The following is an 18415-nucleotide window of genomic DNA, read 5'->3' as shown; positions in this document are numbered from 1 at the left end:
TGGTTATTTTTTACTTCTAGATATGGCTGGAAAACTAGCTGTTTTAGCCTTGATTCTTGTGCTGTCCGCCCTGCTACTCCTGATGCAAATGGTGAAAATACTGAAGAAGTGATTATGTAGAATCTTGTGAGAGTCAAAACCTTCTGTCTTTTTTTTTTTTTTTTTTTTTTTTTGTCTGTCTCTTTCTGAGGTGTCAAAGCCGGTATTGATCAGAACATCACATCCCCTTAGGGAAAGTCATCACCCTGCAGATGGGGAAACGAAAGAAGGTGGAGAGATTTGCCCAGGGGTGAAAACAAGTCTGTACAAGAGCTGAGGGCAGGGTTTGGAACTTCCCAGCTCCGCGAGGGGTTCTTCCTCATTGCTTCTGTAACATGTTGTTAATACACCTCGAGTGCTGTATACAGAATGATGAAGGCAACTGTGATGTTCTAGGACTTCAGGAACTTTTATTCCAAATGATACACATGTTGGTCTTCCTTCTAAACTTGCAGAATACTTTCTTTAATGGATGGATTTGTTCATGTGCTGCCTTGAAACTTTAATACGCAAGTCTTGAAGAGATGCGTACTTAGAGGATTGGTCTGATTCTTGGTTTAATTCTTGTACTGACTCACTTTACCTTTTCTCGTTGTTTTTACTAGTTGTTTGGGCTGTGATTTCTGTCTGTGAATCTTGTCTAATGAACCATTCTTGCAGCATTTTTTGCTGTATTTCACATAAGAAAAAATAGTTCCAGAAGTCAATGATAAATAAGGCGAGTTCTTATGGTTTTGCAATTCCTTCAGGTTGAAAAACTGCATGTGACGTTATTTACAAAGACAGTTGCTAAACCACGTTAGTTTTTGGATAGTTACAAAAGGACTTGCATGACACTATATTAAATGTGTGTTTCTTTGGAGAGACAAGCTATGGACAGATGAAACTTGGATCTCGTCTTAATGTAACTGCTAAATGCACACAGGGTTGGCCTGTGCTATTTGAGTTTGGACAGAGCCAAGTGCTCAGTTGGATTGCTGTGAGGTAAACACAGGAGAAGGCCATTTCTTAGTGTTGTGGTTTTGAACTTCGTGTCTCACAGTAAAAAATAGATCATTAAAGAATATAAGGCACTGAATTATCTCAGTGATGCAATTGTGTAGGGGCCTGACTCGATTGTAACTTGTATTGTGTGAGACAAAAATAGAAGTGTGAATGACTTCCGTCATGCCTGTGCTGGACATGGGACCCGTTCTGTGCATGATATGCAGAAAATCAAGCTTTCTTAGAAAAAAAAAAAATCTAATTTCATCCTCTTGGAGCCCTGTTGTCTTCATATAGCTCAGTAGCTTAGTCTGTGTCTGTAGAAGAGACCTTCAGTTCAGTTTAGATGAGCTGTCGCTTGGCTTCATAAGAATTCATGACACAGCAGGGAGATCATTAATTTTTCTCGAATGAGACATCCAGAGGTTCATTAAACCTCAGAAGGCAGAAGAATTTATATTATTATGGCAGTTGTAAAAACCAACAAACAAAACCCAAATAACCATACAAAAGCTCAACAAAACAAAACCACTTGCATTGCATCTGATTTGGTGAAGGTCCATGAATCTTGGTTTAAATTTGCAGTATTACCTTCCCAAAAGCTTAGTGCTTTCTTCGGATGTGCCTGGGTTGTCTCCATCAGCCTGATTTACTCCCTCGTTTTCACTTACTGTGCTGTTAAACTGATACTGGATTATATGGCTGCATTGGTAAGAGGACATTATGTTGAAGGACGTGTTTGGGTGTAGACAGTGGATTGGTCGTAGAGTTTCCATCTTTAGGAACTAACCCAAAGCATGCAAGCTTCCAGGCTGGGCTGTTTAATGAATAACTGCCTTGTTCAGAGTTACTGCTGTTGACTGACTGTCCCTTGAAACACAGGAGGTAAATGAGAGATGTTAAAAGCTTTTGATAATTTTGTCTCTGGTAATCAGAACTCAGCCATAGTAGCATAGACGGTTTAAAACGATGCAGCTGCTCCTACTATCTGGGAGTTTCAGTGCCTCTTCCTAAATCATCAGATGTCACAGCGTGGGATTGGAAGTATTGTTGCAGAAGGAACCCCAAGCATAAAAGTGGTGTAAAAGACTTCAGATAGCAGTGTCAATAACGAGATGTTTTGTACACAAATTGGGGTGTTCAAAGATATATAGCACGTACCGGATAGAGCTTGAACTGCCTGCCCTGTGCAGGTGACAAGGAAAAGCATTACCCAAAGTACCTCAGAATTGTGTTTCATGGCATAAGTATCCCAAATCCCAGGCAGTGTGCTGTCAAGGAACTTTGTTGGTCCCCTGTCCTCATAATACAAAGATGTCTGTGTCCACTGCCCTGGCGTGCTGAGAGCTGAAATGCATGCTGCTATTGACAGGCAATCATAATACTGATAGATTTAAATATTTGTATCAGGTGTTCTTAATATTTCATCTGGTTAGTCTGATTGTGCTTATGGATGAGGGACAGTCAATGAGTGCAGTGGTGGTTAGACTGAGATGTGAAATGGGTGCGAGGCTGTACGTAGACCCCTCCTAGCAGCAAGGAGGTCTGAATTTCGTTGTGCTGGTTTAGTGTACTTATGACACCATAGGAAAAAATAGTAAACCATAGAGTCAACATATGACATCTGCCTTAGTCTAAGATGCTTGCAGCATCCTGAATTGCTTAGCTGATCTCTGTACAGCCTCGTGACTCCTCTGTTTCTGTTGCAGCCAGCGGTGGCGCATGTCCATGTGCCGCAGATCTAGCTGTGCTGCTGCAGCCCTGCGCCTCGTGCTTCGCCTCGTTTCTGTGGCGTGGTAGCTCTGGTGTTCAGGGGGTGAGCTGCTCACGTGTGGTTACAGGTCCGTTCTCTGACTTACTCTGCCCTGTTTTTCTCCGCTTGCATGTTAAAATCACAGTTGAAGTAGTGTTTTCAAGGAAAAAGGAAAGACAAGCTACAGACCGAACATGAGCTTGTTGGAGAAGGGTTTTTAATTGGGTGTTAAAACATTAGGTATGAAAATGGAACTTAGTTCCCAAAGAGTGAGGGTGGTTATGCACTAGATACGTAATGTATCCGTACCCACTAATTTAAGCATTTGCTATCTGTAGTTTACTCAAATGCTTGTTTATTATTTTGGAATTCAAATCAATTTAAACCAACGCTTCTGTGCATTAAAAAAGCTTAGCAAATGACACTTGAAATCAATCTGTAAAATGAATTTAATTCATGGGTTCTATTGATCATAGCCGCAGTGTTGTAGAATGAGTAATTTCATTTTCCTGTCAACTCTATTTTCACAGATATCTTCGTCCTGCTTTTCAGACTCGCTCAGCCTTCAGTTTAGAGTAACAAGAGATGGAGCCAAATTCAGTGAGCAAACCAAGTCAGGAGCAATGGGGGAAACACTTTTTCTGTGTGTGGAGGAGGCAGGGAGACAGGTGCTGTTCCAAGACGTTTTTATGGTGGTAGCAGTTGCTAGTTTTAGATTATTATTACTATTTAATCAATGTCTTGGAGACCTTCTGAAGCATTGTTGTGAGTAGGTGGACAGGAAGCACATCCTGCCCAAAGGCATCACCTTGGTTACATCTTGAGTAACAGGATATGTCTAGGCTGCTGAGGTTCAAGCGACTTGAGGTTTACTGGCACCGTGAAAGGGAATTGAATTAATTCTAATGGCCTAGATTACACAGTTAGCATAATCCCTTGTATAAATGTTTAGTCAACAGTCTTGACCTTGAACAAATAAAACACAGTTCAGGTTATTTAATAGCGTTCTGTTGTGTGGGTATATATTTGTTCTTTGAGCTTACTGCTTGGAAAGGGAAGCATCGATGACACCAGGTTTTATATCTTGAAGAAAAATCTTGATCCTGCAAATGGCTGTCACTGGTGACAAGTGTTTCTTGGCTTCAGAAACATGTATTGTGTTGCTTGAACTTCTATATTTTTTATTCCAGAGCTGGTTTACACCAGTCGGGGAGATTCTAAAAATGCAAACCTGGTAGAAGATGCAATTATGAGTAATGCAGTGCACTGTGGATGAGAAATTCAACAGCAGTACTTGACAAAACTTTGTAGGCTTGTGCAAACTTGCTTTAAAATGCTAACCTGCTCTGTAAAGGGGTTATTTGCTTATTTAAGCGTATCGGGATGTGCAAAAAGTGCATTTGCAAAGCAGGAAAGTGTTTGAGGAGACTAAATGGAGTGGTTGCCTTACTGCATCTCAAAAGTAAAAATGACAAGAAGATCCTTGCATCATTTGAAGATAGCCTTGTTCCCTGGATGGAAGTTGGTTCTATGAACACTGAACGAAAAGATACCAAACCGAAAATGGGCTTGTTTTTTAGTGATGTGCCTATAAATAAACCTTTGTGCTTTCTTAGTATACAAAACTGCATAAAATAGTTGAGCCTTCTCAGTTATCTCTGCGTTGTGCTGAGGTTTTTCCTGGTCCCCATGAGTGCTGGCAGCAGATTGGATTTGTCTATTTAAGCATAAAAACTTGCATTATTTCTGTGAGAGGAAAGCTCCTGATATTTTGTAAGAAGGGGAAAAAAACAACAGAAATGTATGACCCCTACAGTACTTCTACCTTTGTTATGTTTAGCTTACTTTTGGTTTTGATAAGAAAATAATATTGAAAGTAGCCCAAGAGCCGTAAAGGCCGACTTTTGAAATGAATGAAACTCAATGGGTCGTGACTTGTTGCCAAATCTTACTCTTATTTCCTACTTTCAGTTTCTCTTGGTATAGATAATGGAGCCATTTAACACTGTCAAGCTGTTTCTATTTCAGTGTGATTTCAGAATCTGAAGCTGAAAAGAGGTTAACGTTTATATCTTCACAAGCAATTAACTGCACTGTTGGTGGTCTTGTCATGTCCTGTGCTTTCGTCTTTCCTAACAGAAGAGCAAGCATTTGTTGTCTTAAATATGAGAATCAGCTAAATACAGGCATACGTGTATTCCTTTTCCTTCAGCAAATAGGAAGAGGAGGTGGTAACAGTATTATGAAAGGAGCAGAGTGCTTGTGACTAATTCATAGTTGAAGCATAGAGAGATTTTTTTGCATTTCTTGTAATGAGAGTAAGAAGTAGAGTGGGCAGGGGGTTTGCCCAAAGAAGTATGTTTTGTCTTGGGTGAACAAGGTGGTGTGTTACTTGCGTGATGAATCATGTGCTTGCCTTTTTTTTTTTTTTTTTTTTTTTTTTTTTTTTTTGGAACTTCAGTTTAGCAAGTTTTTTTCTGTGGTTACATCTTTCTTAAACTTGACAGAGTATTATAGGAAATGTAAGTACTTCTGTTTTGGTAGTTGTGTTCAATTAAAATAATTTACAAAATCATCTATGTTAGGTAACTGCTTCTTTCTTTTTTTTTTTTTCTCCCCTCTAGAAAAATAGCTGAGGCAGTCAGATGACAGCACAGAAACAGTGTCCTCATTAAAGCAGTCGACTGGATAGATAGCAAGTCACCTGGATACTCTGAGAAGCATTTCAGATGAGCAGCATGATCATCTTTAATGCAGTGCTGAGCTTTGTTCCCTTTGCTGTAGGCTAGATCAAAGCTGGAGTATCTCAGTCAGCCAGCTGTCAGATAAAATGTGCTTAAATCTAGAACTTGAACGTTAGTGCTTAAATTGGGAAGTTGTCTGCAGCAGGCATAGTTGACAATCCAGCAGAGAGCTGTGGGACTCGAGCTAACTAGAGCAGGTTTGTTCAAAACAGAAAAAGAATAATCTGAAGTCCTTGTCACCTCATCAAACTATACACATTTTAATATGGTTAGTACTAGGTTGGTGGAGTAAACGTCTGGAGGAAGTCTTTGTGTAGGAGAGGGCTCGTTCCAAGTTGCTCTCCTGGACATTCTCACGAAGACGTCACACTGCCAGCTGCAGCCAGAAAAATCTACTGGGCTCTGAGGAGGCTTGCTTATTAAAAGGCCAATTAACAGTGTCTTAGTTTCTTTCTCATGCAAACATACACTTGCCTTAGACTCGTTTTGCTTAAATGATTTCTTCTTGAGAGAATGATGTTGCTTAATAGAAGGGGAAGAAAGTGGAGGTTTTAAAAAGGGTAGGATTTTCAAATTTGAGAAAACTTTGCTCACGCAGTTGTAGTTTGTCTTTAGACTGATGCAGGCATCTTTCACTGTCCTTACATGCTGGGAGTGAAAGGCAGTGGTGGTGGCTAAAAATTACTGTTACAGCTTTTTGATGCTTAACTGAGTAGTAATGTCAACAACACAGGAAAAAATTGCTCAGGTCAGTGCCATAGGAACGTTTCTTGGGATTTAAAAGAAGAAAAATATCCCTATCTGGGACCAGTCTTGTTGATGTTCCTCTGCATTCCACCCTTTTTGCTTTCTTACTTATTCTTTGTTGTGCACTGAGGGGATCTTTTGTGACTTCTGGGCATTTTGCTATAGCCTGTTGTGTAGCATTTAAATTTGCATAGAGTTAACTTTTTTGCATGGTAACAAGCCTTTATGATCCTTGTCATTAAGAGAAAGTATAAATGAGATGTCGAAGTCTTTGAGTATGAGAACTTTGCTGGGCATAAGGCTTTACTGCTGCTTGGTGATTAGGAAAAAAACAAACAAACAAGTACTACTACCTGTTTGAAGCACGAGCATCTGTGGGTTTTGGTTATGATGGCTCATATCAGTTCATCTCTTTATTTTTTAAAAGGTGTAAAAAGTAGAAGTTCTTTGTGCATTTGGCATGCTTGCTTCGCTTTGTCACTTCATCTGCTTTTCCGTTTCCAGTAAGAACACCAGAAGTTATTTTTCTGGGGTTAGCACCTAGACGTATTTGGTGCATAGGTATTAGAGAATAAGAAAGCTTTTAGCAGAAAACTTCAGCAGAGCTCTTTTCATCTTTCTTAGGACACTATCGTAGCTTCAGGTGTACTCTGTCGGCTGCTCAACTCAAAGCCCTTTGCCAACTTGGAGTGTAGTTGGTGGTGAGAGAAATGAAACCTGGGAGTGCCGGCTCAGAGGCAGGGCTAACACCACAGTTCGGGGCGAGGTATGCACAGTGGGTCTGCTGGTAGTGGGGTGCACGGGAATGTCCTGTGGGGTTGTCCCAGGCAGCCTGCTTGGTAATGCACAGCTGCTATTTTTGCAGTGCTGCCCGAAGAACAGATAGTGGTTTGAAGAAAGCAGCACTTCTTGTGGAAACCACTCGTGATATTCAGAGGGTATTGCACAGAGGGAATTTGTGTGGGCAGTGGAAAAAGGAACAAGAGAATGTCCCTTTGAATGTGGTGTCCGTGCAAAGTGGAGAAATATTGAACTCCAAAATGTGTGTAGAAGAAAGTGATTGTTTTAAGTGGAGGGAGCTATTTGAGCTCTTGATTTTGGGAGTGTTGAGCTCTTCAGCTTGCAGGCAACATCTATCAAATGCTCTTCCAGCTGGAGCTGCGTCTCAGAGCCTTGTGCTTTTGACTGAGACTTGTGGAACATGTTTTGCTAGGAATATATATGCACATATATACATACAAGTGTGTGTATATAAATACTTCTATATGCAAATACATGCATAGGAAAAGTGTCATTTGCTACTGTCTGTATTCACCAGGTAGGCCCCTTGACAGTGCTTTCAGCAAGTGAGCGTGCGCAGGTGACTTCAGTTGGTGGCCACGCAGCCCCCAAGGTGAGACAGCCCTTGTGACACCTTCCTGCTGGCTCAGGGCCTGCAGCGGGGTCAGGAAGGTGGTGGCAGTGGGCAGGGCTGATGAAAGCTGGACGATGTTCAGCTTACTGTCTGAGAGCACGTGGAGGTGTATCCCAGCCACCGCCGCAGTTCTCATTGCATTGCTGGAGAACGGAAAGGTTGTGGGATGGGAAGTCCCTTTGGTGGCTCGTGCAGCGGTGCAGAACTTTGTTCAGTGGCCACCTTGCCCTGTGGAGGTTGTGGAAAAAGAAGTGTGTTCTTGAGCAAAAATGCCTGGTAAGGCCAGCAAGCTGCAAGACAAGGTTGTGTTACCATGTAGCTTCTCAACAAACACCAAGTGTTTGGAGTCTGATAGAAAAAATTTCCCAAGTTTGAGGTCTGTGCTGTTTTAGAGGATTCTCTTTCAGAAACAGACATAAATTTTGTTAGCTTCAAGAACTAAACAGTGTTCTCTGCATAAACTAAAGTACTTGCGTTTGCTTCTAGTCTGCTGCTCCGAAAAGCATGCCCGGTACCCCCGTGTCTGCTACCAGGAGGTGGTGCTCCTGCAGGGGAAGGACTTCGTTTGTTGCAGGAAGGAAGGAGTTACTGATGCTTGCAAGAAGGATAACCATGTGGTTACCCTAATCAGATGCCAGTGAAATGCACATGGCAGCAGAACGTGGGGAGAGCAGAAATTGAGCTGGATGGAGAAGGAGCCTGAATGGGGCAGCAGCAGCCTGTCAGGGTCACAGAAGCTCTCTGAACTCCAGTGATGTGCTGGCTTTATTTTAAACATGGTGAGGGTGGGATCAAACGGAGCAGGGAGGAAAAGCTTTTGACGTGGTTCTTCTGTCACAGGACAGGGTTGCTTCAAAATTTCTGGTAAAATAGCGTTGTCAGTGTGCTCCTACACGCATAGCAAAAAAGGGCCCTTCCCACTGCTCCATGCAGATGTGCATGTGGATGTTAAGAGCTGACCTTTCATGACTTCATGCTGCTTTTGTGGAAAAGGAGTCCTTTTATTTTAATTCATGCTTTGTGTCCTGTTTTTTTGGGCACTGGCTTCAGTGTCTGTTGCACTTGCAGAAGGTTATAGAGCTCCGGGTTGTTTTTGTTGTTGTTGATGGTGGTGACTGTGATTTTGGTGGGTGCTGGTTGTTGTTTTGTTTTTTAGTGATTTATTTTTTTTCCCCTGGCAAAGATCTGTTTTTTTTTTTTTTTTTACTAAATCTTATTGTGTGCTTGGAACATTTAACAAGGCCTTACTGCTGTCCTTTGGCATGGATTTGCAAGAAAGTTTGATTTCTTCTTGCTTGGAGCCTGCTTGCAGGGCATTTGTGCCCTGCTTGAAAGGGGACTGGTCTTAACCCATATTCTGCATAGTTTGGTAGCCTGTAAAATGGGCCCTGTTTGCTCGTAGGGCTCCCAAACCGTAGGGCTCAGAAGGCTCTGCAGTTCCAGGAGGTGTGTAACTTCTGCAGGAGGGCATCTCTGGTGGCAAGTTAACCTGCTTTTGGTAGAAACTGGTGGCATCTAGGTGGCTGCTGGCTGCAGAATTGGAGAGCAGACATGTTGACCGAGGGATCCAGGAGTCAAGTGATTGAGTGTGTTAGCTCAGGTAATGCTGAAGGCATGAGTAGTTAATTCACAGCACAAACAAATGCACCTAAATTATTTTCTTATGCTAGATTATCTGAAATGCAAGAAAGCCTGAGCTGTTATTTTAAAGAATAGTATCATGTGGCTGGTTAGCCACTCTGCTGCCAGGTTTTGAGGGGTTTTCTTTTTTAAAAGGGGTTAGCATATGTCTGGGTAGATTGGTCACTGGAAAATAATTTGCACTTAAACCTGTTTATCCAGCTTTGCAGGGCAAGGTCATGCCAAGCTGAAAGCAGAACTTGCAAACTTGCTTCGAAGTAGAAATAAACTGTGCTTTAGCTGTTTCAGCTTCATTAAGAACAACTTGATATAATCACCAAAAAGTCAGTTCTGGAACTGTGCCTTAATGTAGGCAGTGATGCTGGCCTTACAGCCCATCACAAGGCTCACAGCTCTGAGGGCTAGGTCTTCAGAATTTCTCTTTTTATAGACTCAATATTATATTTGGTTATTAAAGACATTAGGTGCCTAATTGTCCTGATGGGACAGATGAGAAAAATGTCCATTACTTCCCACATTTCTTCATTCATTTTAGGTTAGTGAAAAGTACAGAAAAATTGTATGTAAATACTGTATCTGAGAAAAGCTTTTATATAGTCATCAGCTTTATAAATATTAGTTTTTGAGTATTTATTTGTATTGAAGTAGAAATTAATAATAGAACTCATAGCCATCTCTCAGTAGCAGCCAGATTTTAAAGCATTTGTAAGGAAGATGTTTATCCCTTGCTGGTTTTGTGTGAGTGGCTGTAGTAACTATAACCACTGCTTCTGGTTCAGTGCTTGTGAGTGTAGGGAGCAATTACTGCCTGTTCCTGTGCATGTGCAATCCTTCTGTTGGTGGTGGACTGCTCTGTTTGTCTGAGATTTGACTTCTTAGTTAGGTGGTTAACCAGCTGGAGGAACAATGCTTGGGATGCTTTTTTATGATTTAGCTGAATATGTAAAACAAAACAAAACAAACAGCAACAAAACCCCTTTTTCAATCTCATCTGTGTATCTAACGTGTGCATAACTTTGTTGAGATTATCTTTGTGGATATTCTTTTAGCTTGTCTTCATAGAACTGTTGTCAGCAGTCTGAAAGATGATGAAGGTATGGAAGATTCTTCAGCCTTACTTTTTACTAGAGTAAGCAAATAAGACGCTTTGAATTCTGACAACAACACTGCTTCCTGGTTGGAGTTTCAGGAATGTGATGTGGTGAAGCATAAATGGAAAGTTGAAACTTGTGAAACCTTAAATATGCATAGAGGAAAGAAAAAAGAAAAAACAAACAAGAAAATTTGGCTGTTAAAAATATTTTAGGTAGTTTCAAACATTGCTAGTTTGCTTCTTAATAAGACATCCCCCGAAGCAGGTGATGAAAATCAAAGAAATGACTATTCAAGACAAAAAAGACACATGTCATTCAACTTGCTGAGCTTTGTAATGAGTTTATTTTTCAAAGCACTAGGTTTTTAGTCGTGCTAAGTTTCTACTGATTTATATAACTGTAGGTGCTATAGAAAGGACATTGAGACAAGTATTTAAATGAGAAGTGACTTGTGCAATGCAATTGGCCTCTAGTGTGTACTAGTGCATTTCAGTTTGGGTTGTGTTTGATGGAAATACAAGACAGGAAGAGATTGAGCTGCTACAAGTCTCAAAATTGGGAAGAGAGATGGAGATACTTAGGTTCAATCACTACAGAACATGATAAAGTGGATGCATGCGTTAATACTTTTGGGGAAAAAAGCATTTCTAATTTCTAAAAGGAGAAGAAGGGAACCAGAATGGTCATGGTGTATTTTCTTTCTTTTTTTTTTTTGTATATGTTATGTTGTGTTATGGAAAATTAAGTTGTTTTTCTGCCTTTACTGATAATAGGACTCTTTTTTTCCCCACACTTTCTAAGAATGCTGGTGAAATGCCAGCTCCTGTGTTCAGTCTGCAGTCTCAAGTCTCAGGGCAAAGCAGCTACTCATCACTTCTGGTTGTGTTTCCATATAGCTTCTGACAAGGACGTGTACGTGGCTCCTCCAGATAACAGCTTAATGAGAGGTTTTTTCTTGAACGTTTACAGCACTGATGTTTGCTTGCTTGGGCAATTTCAGTGAGAAGTTTGACAAAAGAAACTCCTTAAAAAAGTTCAAAGTGGAATAGTTAGGGCAGAGCTTGGTAAAGATTGCCAGAATATTGGTGACAATTTTCCTATAAGTATTTCTATACCTATTCATACTTTGTTCAGAATTGGTCCATTTATCAGAGAGCCCAGTGGCGTTTTATACTGGAGATAGTATTTACTAATGGAAAACCATTCAAGGTCACATATCTACTCCTTTGCAAAATGGGGAATAGTTCTGCTTTTGTGGCTCTTTCAGGGTTGAAGTATTAGTTAATATTGCCACCTAATGGCAAGAAGAGCAGTTGCATGAGGTTTTTCTTCGCTTTTAAGCCTATAAAACTAGCTTAGGAAAGGCTTTAAAACTGGTTAAAAATACAAAAAATGTTTGTTTTCCAATGGTTAGAATTTTGTGCTTTACCAGAGTATTGTTTTATACTGTTGTTCAAGTATTTGTGCTTGAAGTCTTCTTTTTTGAGAGAGGATAGTACAAAAATTTTCCAAGAACCATGGCATGCATGTTGGTTAATGCTATTCCCCAGGTTGGTAGCAGGGGAACCCTGGAAGATCACTTCAGCCCCAGCTGGAGTTTAGCTTTAGACCTTGAGTAACCTAAGGGCATCTGTTAATGTTCTGGGAATACACTATGTAAACTAGCTTTAGCTTGAGCATAATAAATGGGAGAATTTAGGCTGCTGTATTAAAATTGGCAGCAATTCTGTTTTGACAGTGTAGCATCTCACTTAGCTAAATGAGCAATTAAATTAAAAAAATAATAATAATCTTGAAGAAAGCATCCTGATAAAACTTAGCTTCTTCAGTCATGAATTCTAATGTGCACATTTGCTCAAGCACACGAAGCCTGTGTCAAATGATGGGCTTGATACTAGACAAATGCTGCTTGCAGATGCTATCAGGAAACTTGAAGCGTACGCATTTCCATTGGCTACCTGATTATCAGAGTAGTTAATCGCTTTAATTTGCATATTTCTGTCCTGAGTGTATATCTTCGTTTTTGCACAAGTTAAAAGTTCTCATGGTAATAGTTGGCTTACCATCAGACAGCACTCAATTAAGGAAAGTACAGATTGACATGAGCTCTTCTGTGAGGCAGGTTGCTTAGATCTATGGGAAAGCCGCGTGCAGAAGCCTTGAGGAGGTGATCATGTAATTTGCTGGAGGGCTTGTGCTGTACTTAAGATGAACAGAAGACAGATAAAAGAACACAGTGGTTTTATTTTTTTTTTCCCCTTCGGCTTGCATGAATGTTTGGAAGTACTTTGTGAGGTTGTTTCACTTTGCTTCTGTGTATAATTATTGTTTGCATGATTCTTCTCTACTGATGAAGAGAAGGAAGAACCTAACATTGGGAAGTTGGGCTCAAGTAAATGCCCTGTGGTTTGTGCTGCTGTTGGACTGAGAAGGCTCCTGACTGGACTGGTGGTGGGAATATGCTTAGCTCTTCGCTGCTTGTTTAATGTGGATTTAAATAAAAAAGAACTACTTTTGGGTTGACTGCTTGAACCGTCGGTGATTTCAGGGTGGATCTTAGTGTCTTCAGTCTATGCTGAGGAGTTGCATGACTTAGTGAACATATGTAATGACTTTATTCTTATTTTTACTTCTTACTTTTATTTTAAAATATAGAGAATAAAATATACGCTTATGGAATAGATATTAAACTTTATCAAATACTAGAGGATTTAGAAACTGAAGATAGCAGAGAGTATCTTCACTTAGTTCAGGTTTCTGAATGACTGAAAATACTTCAGGTTTGATACCCAAATACCTAGAGTTTAGGCTAGTCTTTTAAGTTTATTTGAATATGAAAATGCTTTTAAAATACATTTTGCTTAATGTTGTAGCAGAACTGTAAGGTACTTATGTTGTTGTCAAGAATACTTAATGTAGGTGAAACAGATGGAGTTGTCAAATCTTAACATTGTAGTGTTTGTTACTCCTCACTCATTGACCAACATACGTCCTCATCGATTTTTAGCATGTAGGAATGTTGCCTTAGAAGATTAATAAAAGATTGGGTGGCTTCATTGGCTTGTCATTCTTTTTTCCAGGTGGCTTCTCAACTGTGTTCCTGGTACGTGCCCATGGTGGAATACGTTGTGCACTGAAACGAATGTATGTTAATAATGTGCCAGACCTCAACATATGCAAGAGAGAAATTACAATTATGGTAAGAAATGCATTATTTGTAACTTGAGAATGTGTTCATTTATAATATGCAGACATCAACCGTGTCTTTAATGACAAATGCAAATAACTGCCATTTCTGTAGTGGTAACTTACATTCTCAAACCCTCCATGGGGCACAGTTCTGTGACCTGAATGATACCGCCGGTTACTCACACAAGTGGCTATCTTCAGGATGCACAAGCATGTCATTCTTCCCGTTGGCATCCATTGCGGAGGTCATTGGTATGGCAGTAGCTGGAAACTTTGAACTCACGTCTGTGGTCACAGCTTTGATTGTTTTTGAGCTGATGACCGCAAATAAAGAGAAACTAGAAGGTTTTGTCAGGCACACTTGGGTTTACAAAGACAGGGCAAGAGAAAATCTGTTAGTGCCTTTTGGCAGATACTGCGAAGGCTATTTATTTCCATTTCTATACACTTCTGGTTTAAACATGTCTCATCACAGAAGCATCTATTTAATTATCTAACGTAAGAGGTCTTTTTATGTTAACTCTAAGTTTTTGTATGAGTTGAAATTGACAACACTGGTATTGTCAGATATGAAATATACATTTCCTGAATTCCAATGTAAAATTATTCAAGTTTTTTTTTGTTGTTGTTGTTTTTCTTGGGGCCATCTGCAGTTGCTTGTGTTTTAACTTGGTAGCTCTTCAGACTATAATTTGTCACTTCTTCCAGCTGTGTTTTTTAATAACTGAGAATACTGTTCCTCAATGTAGACAACTCTTTGTTTAGAGTATTGAGATTGGGAATTTACCTTAGGATGGGCATGACTAGTCTGATTCTTCTGTACCTCCTACATGTCAAGTCTCTAGATATTACTACCTGATAATGTTGTTTGAGTGCACGAGTTTGTGTTGGCAGTGCTGAACAAATAGCACATAAATGCTTTTTATTGTATTATAGTTGCATTGTATTTGATATGAAACAGTCACTAAGTCTGCTGGAAGTGGTGGGCTTCTGTTCTATTTCTGCTACTTGATAAAGAGTAGTGCGTGGGGGGCAGGAGCTCACTTGGAAATCATAAATGGTTGTAATGAGAGCTTGTACTATTTGCTAACACTTTTCTGTGCTCAAGTGTAATGTGCATTTCCTTTTTCAGAAAGAGTTATCTGGGCACAAGAACATTGTCAGCTATTTGGATTGTGCTGTTAACTGTGTAAGTGACAATGTTTGGGAGGTACTCATTCTCATGGAGTACTGTCGAGGTAAGAGACCGCTTTTCTGGTTTTCAGAGGGAATGCAAGGGAAGCATTTGTTTTTGATCACCTGGGATTTTGATGTGGTGTCGTTACTTTAATTTAAACGGATAGCCTGCATATCTCAAAGCTGGAATCCAGTAGTTGTTTTTGCTCATTTGTGTTGGTAGTTAGCCATTGAATTGCTGAACACTGAGAAAATGCAAAAGCCAGTTTCACACAGCTTAGTTGTTAAGTAAAATTAGAAGCAGGGAAACTACTTCTGTAAGTAGAAACTGAAAGAGTGCTGTTCTACTGTTTGGTTAAACATATAGGTAGGACATAGTTTTATAGGAAAGACTGGAAAACTTTGAGCAACTGTTCTCTCACCTATTTTTTTGTTTCAGGTTGCTATATTAAAGGTTCTTTATTTTTACTTGACATGTGACTTGTTTTAGATGAGCGTGGTATTGGTGAATGTGAGCATGAAAATAATATTCCTGTGTCCTATTTGTTCGTAATGTAGTTGTTTGAAACAATATGTAAAACCAGGTTGTTATAGACTTATCCTCCCCCCCAGCCTCACAAGTGTGTTGGAATAAACCTGCCATGTAGTTGTGTGGGTGAATTTCTATGCCCTTTGTGGGAGCTCTCTTCAGACTCTGCATCAGTGGCACTCTTTCCTTACCTAGAATTGTTAGAGAAATTAGAGAAGAGCTTTGTGTTAGGGATAGCTTATTGCCACGGAAAGTTTCTGTTCAAATTCACTCCTACACTTTGCTTCTGGGTTTGAATTCTGCTTGCATTGTTTTGAAGCCACGTGGATGTAAACTGTCAGATGACTGGGCACTGTTAGTTTTTCCTTGTTCAAAGCATCCTTGGCTAGAAGGAACACTCTCCAATGCCCCATAGATCTTCATCTGTTAGTGTTAAGTGAGTATTGTGATAGGAAGAGACCGGTATGATCTTGTAAAGTTACCTCAAGAAGCAGGGAAATAATGATTGCCAATCTTAAAAAGAAACTTCTGAAGAGGTTACGTAAGGTCTTTCTCTAAGGGTGGATTCAGGTCCCTTTTTCTCCTTAGTCTCTCAGTAAGACAAAGGAAGGCTGTCTAGATTATGAATTACTTTGAACTCAGTTGGCTGACAGCATGTTGGCTGTGGATCTAAATGCAAGAGGCACTTTTGGGGTAACATCTTTGTGATGGATGATTCCTTCTGTCTGCAACAATTTGTTAGAAGAGTTTCAGTCAGATTTTTTTATTGGAGACATAGATTTTTCTGTCTAGGGCCATATAAGTGTGAAAGTTCGGAAACAACTTTAAAAAGAGCAGTGACACTGGAAAACTGTGTTACGTCTTATTTGTTGGCTTTTTACATGTAAGAAAAGTTCTTTCTTTTGTACATGATAAGAATTATTTTAATAAAAACTTCTTCATTGCTTCTTTAGCCGGGCAGGTTGTAAATCAGATGAATCAGCGCCTGCAGACAGGCTTCACTGAATCCGAAGTAATGAGAATATTTTGTGATACCTGTGAAGCTGTTGCTCGATTGCATCAGTGCAAAACCCCTATAGTTCACCGGGATCTAAAGGTATGGACTTAATAAATAGGAATGTCTAGGTAAAAATTGGCAATACACTCAAAAAGGATTGAGAACAAAGGAAGTATTTCACTAAGACTGACTTCTAGTTAAGGAAGGATTTACTATGGGTAAAATTGGAACCAGAGAAACTGAAAGATAGGGCCACTTACTGCTTGATGTTTAAACAAGGTAATTTCCTTGTTTATGCCAAGGAAAAGAATGCATAGTAACAATTAAGCTGGAAATTAAAGACATTATTTCAGTCTAATGTTGTTGTTTCTGTGTCAACTTCCTTCCAAGGTGGAGAATATATTGTTAAATGATAATGGAAACTATGTTCTCTGTGATTTTGGCAGTGCCACCAACAAATTTCTTAATCCTCAAAAGGATGGTGTTAATGTGGTTGAAGAAGAAATTAAAAAGTAAGTTCACTTTTAAGTGGCCTTTATAAGCAGTGATTGTGCTGTGAGGTAACAGTGTACATCATCGTGTACCAGATGAAAACATGTGTGAGCACTGTGCACATATCATAATAACAATATTAATTGAATGGTTTGAGCTGAAGAAATGTTGATGTGGATATAGTAAAACAGTGGAACTATTTGCTAATGTTGCTTTTTCTATTTATCTACATGTTGTTTTTTGCAAGAATGAGACTCAATTAGAATAAAATTTGAAAAAAGCATATGATTTTGAAATTTACATAAATGAAAAATCCATGCGTTGCTGCTGGCCATTTTAGGAGTTGGTATTTCAATTTTTTGCTATTTTAATACAGCTAACTGTAAAAACATGAGACAGGGGGGAAAAAGTATACATAAGCATTAAAAGGGATTTATGCAGTCTTATTTAACCAGTGCTGTTCTATGGCTTTTCTCCTAAGACTGGTCAGAAAAATATTTTAACTCTATTGCAGGAGTACTCTTGAAAACATGTATTAGTTCAGTTTTGTCCCTTCAGGCTAACTGCTGCAGAGGAATAAACACAGGTTACGTGTTCTCAAGTTATTAAGTGATACATGTGTTCTTTTTTAATCTATGCAAAGTACTTTGCTGGTTTTGTAAATATTTTGAGGTGGTAGTTGTTTAAGGTGCACATACTGTATGTTTCAATAGGAGATGGGGAATACTCTCGTGGGGCTCAGCCTTTCACATGACTGGTTATGGCAGTATTACAACAGCGTGACTGTTGGTTACCATGGCACATGTGTTAGGGAGCTAAATATGAAAACCAAATTTCATCTGACTTCAAATTATCATCCATAATAATAAATACTATATTGCTATTGTAAATCTTTGTGATGCTATAAATGAAACAAATGATTTGCATAGCTTAGGACAATTTTGGGTGTGTCCTGGAAACAGGTGTGTAAAACATTGTGTGCATGGCAGATGCTAGAAAGGCAATTCAGTTTGGCATGCTTTTCATCTGCGTCCTCTTTTAATTATGTGCTGCTAGGTACACAACACTATCATACAGAGCTCCTGAAATGGTCAATCTTTATGGAGGGAAATCAATTACTACCAAGGCAGATATCTGGGTAAGCAAAAAATAAAACCAGTTATTATGAAACATGTAACTAATTAAGGGGTGTAATGGTTAAAAGTGACATTGAAAAACTAATTACTTTAAGTGAAATCTATAATGCAACTATATCATGTAGAATATAATAGCAGTATCTTTGGTGTTTAAGTTTTCTGGAATTAAAATTAATGCAATGTGTGATGAGCAATTAGATTGGGGATATAGGAAGTGGTTAAGACATCTCCTCCCCCCCTCCCCCTTTTTTTTTTGTTGGCTCATTCTGCTGCTGATTTCTCATGGAAACCTGTTGACAGCATGACAAGGAAATGTGTTTTTATTAGGTGATGTGCTTAAGAGCCATTACAGTGAAGTAAATAAAGAGAAAATTCAACAGAAACCCTAGTGGTATCTCTGGGTGATACAGGAATGTGAATGTAGCTCTTGGGATAGGTTCTAGTTTTGGTAGCTTCTTGTCTAACATACAAGTCAGCAGG

At 39.4% G+C, this 18415-nt stretch overlaps 1 protein-coding gene across 3 annotated transcripts in view; it reads left to right on the top strand.

Annotated features, from left to right (window-relative positions):
- BMP2K (BMP2 inducible kinase) overlaps nt 1-18415 on the top strand; it is a 103547-nt gene that overhangs the window by 48654 nt on the left and 36478 nt on the right. For all 3 annotated transcript variants that reach the window (XM_005012757.6, XM_027456994.3, XM_027456992.3), the window contains exons 2-6: nt 13497-13615; nt 14738-14843; nt 16264-16406; nt 16698-16819; nt 17856-17937. In XM_005012757.6, coding sequence (XP_005012814.2) covers nt 13497-13615; nt 14738-14843; nt 16264-16406; nt 16698-16819; nt 17856-17937 — 572 coding nt within the window. The remainder of the gene's footprint in view (nt 1-13496; nt 13616-14737; nt 14844-16263; nt 16407-16697; nt 16820-17855; nt 17938-18415) is intronic.

Source organism: Anas platyrhynchos, chromosome 4 (assembly GCF_047663525.1).
Source record: "Anas platyrhynchos isolate ZD024472 breed Pekin duck chromosome 4, IASCAAS_PekinDuck_T2T, whole genome shotgun sequence".
NCBI classification, from domain to species: Eukaryota; Metazoa; Chordata; class Aves; order Anseriformes; family Anatidae; genus Anas; species Anas platyrhynchos.
This window is presented reverse-complemented; position numbering and strand designations above follow the sequence as displayed.